The 13,738-nt window shown below is 28.5% G+C and overlaps 1 protein-coding gene across 1 annotated transcript; it reads left to right on the forward strand.

The window, feature by feature from the left end:
- Positions 1-10,003: 10,003 nt before the first annotated feature.
- LOC124934702 (probable terpene synthase 2) lies at positions 10,004-12,656 on the forward strand. The gene is made up of 7 exons (XM_047475223.1): positions 10,004-10,102; positions 10,194-10,476; positions 10,901-11,285; positions 11,374-11,592; positions 11,788-11,926; positions 12,034-12,288; positions 12,366-12,656. The coding sequence occupies exons 1-7, from the start codon at positions 10,004-10,006 to the stop codon at positions 12,654-12,656; spliced, it is 1,671 nt and encodes a 556-aa protein (XP_047331179.1).
- Positions 12,657-13,738: the final 1,082 nt, after the last annotated feature.

Below are 13,738 nucleotides of genomic sequence, written 5' to 3' on the forward strand. Positions count from 1 at the left end.
ATTTTTACCAAAAACTTAATTAAAATTATATATTTTACAACCATACATATTATCAAAATTACAAATATTACTGCAATTTGACAACAAACATGTAATAATACAAAATGTATTACACACTCATACATGAGATTTATATTCGAGAGTTGAAAATTATTACTAAATATGTAATTCGATTTGCAATAAATCTCGTAGCAATAGGCATTTGCCCAATTACAAATATTATTACAATTTGACACTTATTACAAAAATTAATGCACTCTATTCCAATTGATTTATATTCGATAGTTAAAATTTATTTATCAAACTTAAAGAAGCCCAAAAATATTTAGTCAGTGTGTTTCCTTTTCTGGCTTCCATCTGAGAATTCTGATTTATTATGCTTTTTTTTTATTCATTTTCGTTGTTAATACATCCACCACAAATTCTATAAAATTACACTGAAGTAAAAGCACACCATATATCAAATCAGTAAACAACAATAACAAAATCACTCAAATTTTACCCATTAAAATTTAAATAGATATATTTTATATGTATTCAAATTAAATTTTAAATATAAAATGTATTTTAAAAATTAAAAAATATATATATTTACAATAATTTTTTTTTTTATCAAATAAAGTTTATAGGACAAAACAAAATATCAAACATGCAATAATGCATCTATCTAGTCATTTATCTAGTAAGTGTCACATTTCATTATTGATATCTTTCATTTTGTCACGCGCATCTCCATTTTTCTACGGCAGCCATAGGGAATATTTATAATGCACATATATATATATATTCAATCAATTAGGCACAAATAATTGAACACAAGTATCACTTTTCATTAATATATCAGTCATTTAATTCCGATTAGAACTCTGTTTGATCATGTGTTGTAAGACTTGTTTTAAATTTAAAAAAATAGAATTATTCTATTATATTCCTATTGTTTTAGTTATTAAATCATACTTTCATTAATAAAATATTAAAATAATATTTTTATTAAATTAAAATTTTAAATATATATATATATATATATTAATAATTCATTCTATAATAATTTTAGATAATCTTTTTATCTTTTTCAAATAATTCTATATAAAAAAAATAATACTAATATCAAACCAATTCTAATTAGTTTTATTTTTACCAAAAACTTAATTAAAATTGATTTTGCAACCATACATATTATAAAATTACAAACATTACTTCAATTTGACAATGAATATGTAATAATACAAAATGTATTCCACACTCATAAATGAGATTTCTATTCGAGAGTTGAAAATTATTATTAAATATGTCATTCGATTTGTAATAGATCTCACAACAATAGACATTTGCTCAATTATAAATATTATTACAATTGGACACTTATTGCAAAAATTAATGCACACTAATATAATTGATTTCTATCCGAGAGTTAAAATTTATTTACCATAAAATATATATGACTTGTTAAATATATTAGTTTTATTATCTTTATTAACACTTAAGGGTATTTTAGTCTATTAGTACTTAAGAATATTTCAGTCTAATGTAATCACTAACTATATAAATCTTTTCATTATATTCAGTTTATTTCATGTTTGCTAATAAGAAACCCTAGTATTTCTCTCTTTATTTTATCATGATATCAGAGTTTCCATTTATGGATTCTCATTGTTCAACCTAAATCATTCAATCTACATCTTTTGATTTGAATTTGGTGTTTGAGTCTGCAATCATCAATGGTATTTTTCGTTTTCACTTCCTTTTGTTCTAGCTGATTTAGTTTAGAAATTTGTATTTGTGCCGCGTCGTGCCGCATCGTGCCATATTCGTATTATTGTATTTGTATTCGTGTTGCATCGTGTCACGCTGTGTCGCATCGTGCCGTTTCGTGCCATATTTGTGCTGTTGTATTTGGGTTATTGTTGGAGATTTGTATTCGTGTCGCATCGTGTTGTGTCATGCAATATTTGTTGTTGCTGATTTTGGGTTAGTTAAACTATGTCCTTACATAGTTTTGCCAATATTTGTGCGGTTGTATTTGGGTTCTTATTGGAGATTTGTACTCATCTGATATTGGTAATACAATTACTGCTTCAACCATGGATCCATATATGTTTGAGAAGTTTGAGCAGTTCCTCGGCTCACAGCCACATGTCATGTCCGCCTCATTTTATAAAGGTTTGTCATCATCTGATAATTCAGGTAAATCATCTCCCTTGTGGATATTAGATTCAGGCGCATCTAATCATATGTCTCATAATATTAAATCATTTGTGTTAGTCAATTCTGTTCCACCATCTTCCGTCATGACTGCCGATGGTAATCCAATGTCATTGAAAGGAATTGATTCTGTACATACATCTTGTTTTTCTCTCCTAAATGTCTACCATATTCTCCGTCTTTCTTTAAACCTTTTATCTGTTAGTCAATTTTGTGATTCTGGTCTCACAATTTTTTTACTTCTTCCAATTGTTGTGTTAAGGACCCACAGTCACAAAAGGTGATTGGTACAGGCCGTAGAAAATGAGGACTTTATGTTTTAGATGAACTCAAAGTATCAGATGTTGCTGCCTCCAGCGTTGACTTATCATCATTTCGTTTGAATAGTTCATCTTCAGAATTTTACCTTTGGCATTCTCATTAAGGTCATGTTTCTGGATCTCGTTTAAAGTTTTTAGTGTCTACTGGAGCTTTGGGTAGTTTAGAAAGTCATGACATTTCTGATTGTAGTGGTTGCAAATTGGCTAAATTTTCAGCATTGTCTTTTATAAAAGTGTTTCTTTTTCCACTACTCCATTTGATCTCGTGCATTCTGATGTGTGGGGACCTTCTCACGTTTCTTTTAAAGGAGGTTCTCAATATTATGTTTTGTTTGTTGATGACTTCACTCGTTATACTTGGGTTTATCTAATGAAACGCATGTCTGAATTTCTTACTATAATCACCAATTTTCGAGCTCTTGTGAGAACACAACATTCTTCAGTCATTAAATGTTTTAGGTGTGATTTGGGAGGTGAATACACTTCTAATGATTTCTCTCAATTACTTGCCTCTGATGGTACAATTCACCAAACTTCATGTACTGACACACCTCAACAAAAATGGTGTGGCTGAAAGAAAAAAACATCGTCATCTTATTGAAACAACTCGTTCTTTTATGCTATCAGCCGAGGTTCCTAGTGTTTTTTAGGGGGAAGCAGTTCTTACCACTACTCGTGTAATCAATATAATTCCAATATCTCATAATTCAAGTTTGTCCCCTTTTGAAAAATTATATGGTCATTCACCTAATTATTCCTCATTACGTGTTTTCGGTTGTATTTGTTTTGTCCTTCGACCACATGTTGAATGTAATAAGTTGTCTCCCCGGTCTGTCTTATGTGTCTTTCTAGGTTATGGTGTTGGTCAAAAGGGGTATCGTTGTTTTGATCCAATTAGTCAAAAATTATATCTTTTGCGTCATGTTGTGTTTTTAGAGCACATTTCATTCTTCTCTATTCCTACTAGTTCAAATCATATGACCCAAGTAGATCTAGTTCGTATTGATCCCTTTCACAATGAGCCCGATGAATATATATATGATACTTTAGTTCACGATACTTTGGTTCACGATACATCCACCTCCCATGTCCTTGCTCCTATGACCACCAAAATTCCGGATGAGATTGTGGATCCTCTTCCTAGTCTATCTAATACTTTGGTTCACGATACATCCATCTCCCATGTCCCCACTTCTACGACCACCCAATTGCCGGATGAGATTGCAGATCCTCCTCCCTGTCACTCCACTCGCATTCGTAAGTCTACTAAACTTCCCGATTTTAAGTACTCCTCTTATTCTACTTCATTTGCTTCCTTTGTCACTTCTGTTCATCGTTTTTCTGAGCCTTCATCCTATAAGGAGGCAGTTCGCGATCCCCTTTGGCAGACTACTATGGATGAGGAACTTACTGTTTTACATCAGACTCATACATGGGATTTGGGTTCACTACCGTCTGGAAAACATGTCATTGACTCTCATTGAGTCTACAAGATTAAAACAAAATAAGATGGTTCCATTGAGCGATACAAGGCTCAACTTGTTGCTAAAGGCTATTCTAAAAAATATGGCATGGATTTTAAGGAAACATTTGCTCCTGTTGCGAAAATGACAACTATTCGCACTTTGATTGTTGTTGCTTCGGTTTGCCAATGGAAAATCGATCAAATGGATGTGAAGAATGTTTTCTTGAATGGTGACCTTCATGAAGAGGTTTATATGATGCCTCCCCCGGGTGTTCTTCATCAACTTGGTGAAGTTTGCAAGCTTCGCGAAGCTCTTTATTGTCTCAAACAAGCACCACGTGCCTGATTTGAAAAATTCTCTATGGTGATCACTTCGCTTGACTTTCTTCCTAGTCACCATGATTCAACTTTATTTGTCAAGCATACAACAACGGGACACATTCTTCTATCATTGTATGTTGATGATATGATTATTATAAGTAATAATCATGATGGTATTGAATCATTAAAGTCTGAGTTAGCACACTCACTACGTTATTTTTTGGAAATTGATGTAGCTTATTCTCCAAAAGGTTATCTCTTATCTCAATCAAAGTACATTGCTGATTTGTTTGAGTGTGCTCGACTAACTAACAACTGAATTGTTGATACACCCCTTGAGACCAATGTTAGATACTCTCTGTCCGATGGCACTCCTTTGGAGGATTATGGTCTTTATCGTACCATTGTTGGCAGCTTGATTTATCTTACTATAACTCGCCCAAACATTATGCATGCAATTTATGTGGTTAGTTAGTTTGTCTATGTCCCTACTATAGTTCATTGAACTATTGTTCTTCGTATCCTCAAGTATCTTCAGGGCACTCAATTTCATAGTCTCATGTTTCCTTTCACGTCTTCATTAGAGTTGTGTGCCTACTCTAATGCAGATTGGTCTGGTGATCCTACAGATCGCAAGTCGCCCACTGGATATTGTATTTTCCTCGATGATTCGCTCATTTCATGGAAGAGCAAGAAACAAGATGTTATCTCTCGGTCTTCTACAGAAGCTGAGTATCGTGCCATAGCCTCGACTATTTGTGAAATTGTTTAGTTATGAAGATTACTTACTGATATGAGTATTTCTCTTTCTCACCCTACTCCACTACGTTGCGATAATCAAAGTGCTTTCCAGATTGCACATAATTCTGTCTTTCATGAGCGAACCAAACATATCGAGATTGATTGTAATGTCACTCGTCATCATATACAGATCACACCATCAAATTGCTGATATATTTACAAAAGTGCATTCGACTTCGCGCTTTCGTGAGTTTGAGAGGGGATGTTAAATATATTAGTTTTATTATCTTTATTAGCACTTAAGGGTATTTTAGTCTATTAGCACCTAAGGATATTTTAGTCCATTGTAATCACTAACTATATAAACTTTTTCATTACATTCAGTTTATTTTATGTTTGCTAATAAGAAACTCTATCCTTTCTCTATTTATTTTATCAATAATATTATTCGCAATAACTTTCATAGAAAAAATGGTTAGGTTTAACTGCAATATTTGTTACACACTCAACATTATTAAAAAGCACAAATATGAAGCATAATTTAATTTGATAAAAACATAACCATAAATAAACATCAGAACAAAATCTTGTGAACAGAAAATATGAGTTATAAATATTATAAAACCATAACTAAAACATGTTTGAAAATAACATTACAATAACCATATTTAAAGACATTAATATTCAAAACTTAAAGAAGCCCAAAAATGTTTAGTTAGTATTTTTCCTTTTCGGCTTCCATCTGAATATTCTGGTTTATTCATGCTCTTTTTATTCGTTTTCGTTGTCAAGACATCCACCACAAATTCTATAAAGTTATACTTGAGTAAAAGTATATCATATATCAAATTAGTAAACAAAAATAACAAAATATTCATCAAAACTCAAATAGGATAATATATATATATATATATATATATATATATATATATATATATATATATATATATATATATAATATGCATAAAGAATCAAAAGTTCTACAAATATAGAATACCTTCGTTGTCATCTCTTGAACGACGCAAATAGTTGTATGATTGATTATTTGAATATCCTCAAGAAAAATATTCATTTTATGATAGGAAGTGAGATTTTTGGTGGTTGTAGGAGGATGCACATAGGAGCATTATAATTCACCACCTCCATCTGAGCTTATAAAGTTTATATTTTGGATTTAGCTGTAGCAAGCTTCACCTTGACAATTTTCTGCTCCATTGGTGTTTCATTATTTTTAGACGATATGTACTTCTCTGTTGGTGTTTCATTGTTTTTAGATGATATGTCATCATCGTTGCTTAGTATCAACCTAGGCATGGACATGTTAGGAGTGCTTGAAGAAGGAAAACGATTTAGTCTAGAATAAGTAGAAACCATTCTAAAAATATTTGATAAGAAAATAGAGATTGAAGATCAGATGGATGGAAAAAAAAGATATAAATGGTGTGGGGGAAACGAAAGGTTATAGTCATGGTTGACCGAAATGATATTAAAACATGAATCAAGCGAATGATTTAATAGGAACTACAACTAATTTTGTATTGAAAATTTATTAATATTTTAAGAAAAATATAATTAAGTACAAATTGATACAGTTTAATGCACAACGTATTAACGTATTGTTAACATATTACTAAAATTTTGAATAATATTCTCAAAACTATTAAATAATATTATAATGTAGTTTGCAATAATATGATATTATAGAATTGCATAACTAGTTATGAATATATTATTTATTATTCTTAATGCAAAATGTATAATCAATAGATTACTAAAATTTCGAACAATATTTTCAAAATTATTAAATATTATTATAATGTAGTTTGTAATAATAGAGTATCATAAAATTGCATAACTTGTTGCGATGATATTATCTAATAATGTTAATGCAAAAATCGTATTGTTAATAAATTATTAAATTTTTGAACGATATTTCTAAACTATTAAATATTAATGACATGTAGTTTACAATAATATATACCAAATAATTATAGAACTAGTTGCGAAGAGATTATCCAGTATTGTTAATGCAAAACTTATTGCTAATAGATTAAGAATATTTCAAATTAGTTCTAAACTATTAAATATTATTACAATTTAGTTTTTAATAATAATTTATAATAGAATTGCAAAATTAGTTGGAAAAAGATTGTTTATTAGTGTTAATGCAATATATATTACAAATTTAATTATCTAAACTAACACATTTATTTCATACTTTATTTTGCAACTTTCACATCCTTATTTACAGTAGAAACTCAATAAATTAATACTCAATTATTTAATAAACTCTCTAAGATAATATTTTTGGCCGGTCCCGACTCGGGGATAAAGTGCTAAATTAATAATTCGCTAAAATTATAAGATAATACATTTTCAATAATTTCTTTAGACCTCATATAAAATATAAATTAATAATTACTTATATATATCATATTACATGAATGATTTATGAAGGTTTCTTGAAAAATGACTCAATTGTCTTTTATTTTTTGTTGAAATTAATTTTCCCTTAAATGTCGTCTCTAATTTTCTTTAGCATGGTAAGAAGTTCTGGTGTTGTTTTCTCATAACTCAACAAGAAATTGTTCAATGTGATTTTTGCTTTAATAGTTTCGTTTCGCGAAGGGGGCTCCATTGTAGAACTTTAATCATTTTCTTCATCGATATCATCTTTATTAATTCCAATAAGACTTTCAATAATTTATTCATCAGTCAACAACTGTGCAACTACATTTTCTTTTGGGTAAGTCAGAACATCTTCGACATACATTGCATTGCGATAACCCAACTGTTTGATCAAATTTTGGAGTTCTTGAGTGCTTTCACCACCTTCATTCGAGTTCTCGAAAGTCACGTTATCTGTTGATCGAAGTTTACAATGACGAAAGCAGTTCGCAATTGTATTTGCATGAACATCCATAGTCCATGATGAAATTGCAAGATTCATTGCATCAAACACGCACATTTATTTTTGCTAGATTTGGAACCCGTAATTCATAACCCTCCAAAAGACTTCTATAAAATCGACGACGATAATGCATCTTAAAAGCTCGTATGATCCCCGCGTCATAATAATCCATAAATGAAGTTTTTCTGAACCGTCCTCATTAAGTGGAAGCTTAAAGGTGTTTGTAAACTAGATATTTTACTATAAATTAATAAAATATTAATTAATATATAAATGATTAATTATTAATTTATCGATTAATTAATAACTATTTTAATTAATAAATTTGGGTCATTTCAAGTGTATTATTTTATAGAGTTTCTAGTATATATTATGTGTTATAATAAATAAATAAAATATATTTTGTTGCAAAATAATTTGCAAATATTGACGTCAATAAATCTTCGTGATATTATTAACATTAATTTTTTTTTGTAACAATATATATAGAAAAATATATTTTTTAAATTTTTAGTGATATATTTTGGAATATATATTTTTCTGATTATATTTTTCATAAAAAATATTTTGGTTTTAAATAAAGTTAGAAGATTTGTAATATTTTATTATTTTGTTGTAATTTGGATTTTAATTCTTAAAAACATGCATTAACATATTTTTCGTTACACCAATATTTTCGAATATCAATCAAGGCGAAACTTTCTCGTCGCCTAATTCTTTTTCTAATAACCTAATTTTAATAGTGAGTGTATGTCAATTTCTAATTATTTATTTATTTTAATTTCGTGAAGTGAGTATATATATATATATATATTTTTTTTTTTGAATAATTTGTTGGTTGAAGGTTACAAAATCACTTCTACAGTTGGACCATTTTGATTACGAAGACATAAAGTTCGGTGAATTAGGATTGGCCAGAGTAAGAACAAAAAAGAAACAAGTAAATAGAAGAAAAACTACACATTTAGTATCACATCTCAAACTTACCTTTGTGAACCAAATGTTGCAATCAAACTTTATAATGTTTTTATTTATACATAGAAATTAATAAGTGGGGAAAAAAAATAAGAGAATATATATATTGAAAGATTGTTTTATATATTTTATGATATTATTTTATATATTTATAATATATATATATATATATACATATAAATATTAATATATAAAAAGAAATATATAAAGAGAGAATATTATATATTTATATATATATATATATATATATTAATTTATGTATAGATAATAAGTAAAATAAGATAGAATATATTAATAAATAATTTTTGTTAATGTTATTATATATATATATTTATATATAAAAATAAATTTAAATATTATTATATATATAAATATAAAAAATAATAATGGTATGAAAAAAGAGAATATATATGAATAAATGTTATATATATATATATATATATATATATAATAAATAAATAAGGATATAATATTATATATCTAAATATAAAAATTTGTAATGAGAGTATGATAAGAGAAATTTGATATTTTTTTATATATAAATAGATAAGATTTTAAATATTTTATCTTAAAAAATGATTTAAAAAAAGTAAATTTTTGAAAATAATTTTTTAAAGTTTGATAGTTAGTATCATATTATAAAGTTATTACTTAAATTCAATTTAAAATATTTTAATTGAAAATTAAACTCAAAGTTTTTGATATTTTATACAATTGACTCTTGTTACTATTTGTCATGTCTCATTTTGGATTGGATTAAGGTGTTTCTTAATCTAGATAATAATGAATAGAAATGAGTCAAGTATGTATACAGTTTCTCCTTTTAAAGTAAAAAAATAATATAGTTTAAATACAAATATTTTATTTAGTTTATTTGTTAAAAGATGAGAACAGTACTATTCTTGTACCTATCTAGAATATCTAGAATTCCGAATTACAATTATTATAAGATTTTTTTATAATAATATACATGACCCACTCCAAAAAAATATATATATATAACTTGTAAGCACAGATAAGATAACTAGAAGTGTAGACTGGAGTGGAGAGAAAAAGAGAGAGATAGAGATGAGTAAAGAGGAAATGGAGGTTGCTCGTCCAATTGCTGACTATCATGCTACAGTTTGGGGAGATTATTTTCTTAAATATGCTTCCAATGATTCAACGGTAAGAAATTTATTTTCATCAAATTAAAAGAGTGAAATGTAGGGTTGATGAAATAATTAAGGATTTAACGTCAAATATTTTTCTTCTGCAGAAAAGCAATAATATCACTGAGATGGAGCTTAAAATTCACGGAGACTTTAAAGAGGAAGTAAAGAAAAAAATAATTACAATAACTAATCTTTCCGAAAAAATAAACTTTATTGATGCAATCGAACGCCTAGGAATAGGTTATCATTTTGAAAGCGAGATTCAAGATGCGATTCAACATATCTATGATATTTCATCTCATGATGGTCATGATCTTTGCAACGATAATCTTCATACTAGCGCGGTTCGATTTCGATTACTTAGACAACATGGGTATAATATTTCAGGTGCTTCATTCTCCTTTATCTCATTCTTTCTTGTCTTGTTGTTTGATTAAAACCAGAAACATGCATGTTATGTTCTAAATATATAGAAGCTTGTTCATTAGAGTATTTTTTAAATAATTTATGGATTATTTAAAAATATTAGTTGGTGATGATTTCGAAAAAATAGTGATATTTTTTGGTAAAAAAACTTAATAATTATAAATATATAATGATATATTTAAAAAATATATTTTAGTATTTAATTAATTAGTTGATTAACTTGAGTTACATGATTGATGAGAATTAAAATAGGATGTTTTTTTTAGTATGTTGGAATTGTTTAAAAAATCTCAAACACACGGAAAAAGATAATTAATGATAAATATGGTGCCCACTTAATAAATTAATAGTTTAATATTTTGTTTGCTTTCTTATTATTTTACAGGAGAAATATTCAAAAAATTCATGGACAAGAAAGGAGAATTCAATGCAACAATAAGAAATGACATCAAGGGGATGTTAAGCTTGCATGAGGCTGGACATTTAAGGCTGAGGGGAGAAGAAATATTGGAGAAAGCACACAATTTTACTACAAGTGAATTGGAGGCTATATTGCATGATAATCTCATAAATGAGTCCAACCTTATTCAACAAATAACTTATGTTCTCAACCAATCCTTGCACAAGGGATTTATAAGGATAGAGACGTATAATTACTTCAAATTCTATCAAAATGATGAATCTCACGACGAGAGACTGTTGGAGTTTGCAAAACTCGATTTCAACATTTTGCAAAATATGCATCAAACAGAGATTGTTGAACTCACAAGGTTTGAAAAAAATCATGTCAATTTAAAAATTAATAAAAAAAAACTAGCAAATAAACTCAGTGTGATGTATATTGTTGTTGTTTTGCAGATGGTGGAAACATTCTGAAATGACGAAGAAATTTCCCTTTACGAGGGATAGGCTGGTGGAGGGTTATTTATGGGCTAGCTCAATTTATTTTGAGCCTCAATATATATTTGGTAGAAATATATTTACTAAGTTAGTTCTCTTGTTGACGATAATGGATGATATTTACGATGCTTATGCTAATTGGGATGAACTTGTGCTCATCACCGATATGATTAATAGGTAATTATGACTTATTTTATGAAAATAAAATTTTATTGATAAATAAGTATGTAGAAAAGATATAAACAAAAATGAAAACATCATTCTTTTTTAAAAGGAACAATATAATTCTTATGTATACATAATTGTGATGTGAGCATGTTTTATCTTTGAAGAATAATTTAATTAATTTTAGATTTAAAATCCAATATACAGGTGGTCAGAAAATGACTTTACTCGGTTACCAGATTACATGAGATATTTGTACGAAGTATTTGAGGAATATTATGATTTGTTGGAGAAGGAAAGTGCCCAACGAGGACTTTTTAATGGCGTCCAACATTTAAAAGAAATGGTAATATTTATTAATTTCACTAAATCTTTTGAATTTTTCTTATGAAATACATCTTAGACATAAAACTAATTATAACTAAGATTTTCAACTCTTAATTAATATAACAGGTAAAGGTTTTGGCAAATGCATACTTCGAAGAGGCAAGATGGGCTCAAGAAGGTTATATACCTACTGTAGAAGAATACATGAATTGTGCAGGATTGATTACTTGTGCTGGTCGGATTCTTACCATTATTTCTTTTATTGGAATGGATCCAATTTTAGCAACTAAAGAGGCTTTTGATTGGGTGATCAACAATCCACCCATCATGAAAGCCACTGGATTTATTATGAGATTATCCGATGATATTGTTGGATTTAAGGTAACCAATCAACTTATATATCTATTGCGATTTCTCATTATTTTCTGGGTCAACTCTAAATGTTAAATTGATAACAGTTTGAGCAACAAAGAAAGCATGTGGCATCAGCAGTACAATGTTATATCAAAGAGAATGACATGTCGGAGGAATTAGCTATACATGAGTTAAGAAAAGAAGTGATTGATGAATGGAAAGATATCAATTATGAATTGATTCATGAAACTCATATCCCATTGGCCTTACTTAGTCGTGTTGTTAATCTAGCACGATGCATGGATGTGCTTTATAAGGAAGAAGACGGGTACACACATTCTCAGAGTAAAATAAAAGACATCATCGCTTCTTTGTTCGTTAATCATGTTGGCTGATAAATGTTTCATCTATATAGTGAGCTTCACTGCTTTGTGTTGAATCACTACTTTAAAACTTATATGGATGCATAATTTCCAATATTATGACACGTGTAAGTGTCTAAATAATGTGAACCAAGGTTCATTTTGTTTTTATGTATGAGTGATTGTATTGTTATCATAAGTGTTTTATGTGTGCTAATAAGTTGTTATTTGGAGTATTTTAAGAGTGATAGTGTGACTATTTTGAACTATGTATGGTCCTATGGGTGTGATAAATGAATGGTTGAGAAGGAATATGTTCAAGGCTATTCTATTTTGAATATTTATTTGTTTTAATCAATACGAAATAATTATTTGTTTTAATAAATATATAATTTAATTATTAGTTATATAATGTTTGATTAATGTGTTAAATAATATATTTAGATGTTAAGTTTTTACAAAATTTGAACACATTGTTGAACCACTCAAGATGTGTGTTAGACGAAGAAACAAAGAATCTATACTAAATTTCTCATTTAAACAATTAAAATAAGAGAAATGATACAGACAGCTACTAGGAGAGTGATTCTCCCAGCGACTGTATACGTGGCAGGACACGTAGACCCAATAAAAAAAATAAAAAAAAATAAAAAATCTAAAAAACCCAAAAGCCCAGAAGCCCGCCCTTTCATCTTCCATTTGCCATTTTCATCTTCCCAAACATTTTAGGTTTTCTCTCTCTCTCTCAAGTTCATCTGCAATTCTAGCGATTTACAAACGCAAATGATTAACTCAACCATCTTCAACATCTTCCAAGACATTCACATATTTCTCTCTCTTTCTCAAATTCATCTGCTTTCGAATCCTAGCAATTTCCATCGTCTGCTCGCGTTTTTCAGAGAAACCCTAACATTAATCATCAGAGAAAATCCATCGTCTGCTCGCGTTCTTCGTTTAACACAAAATGGTAACTTTTTCATCATTTTTTACTTTAGTACATTCGGTTATATAATCTAACTTGCGACATTTTTATAATGTTTAGGAATCAAATAAACAAGTGGTTATATATGATGCTTCTAAGAAGAACGAAGCAAAAAAGACGAATACAATGATTG

Source organism: Impatiens glandulifera, chromosome 1, assembly GCF_907164915.1.
Source record: "Impatiens glandulifera chromosome 1, dImpGla2.1, whole genome shotgun sequence".
Classification (NCBI taxonomy): Eukaryota; Viridiplantae; Streptophyta; class Magnoliopsida; order Ericales; family Balsaminaceae; genus Impatiens; species Impatiens glandulifera.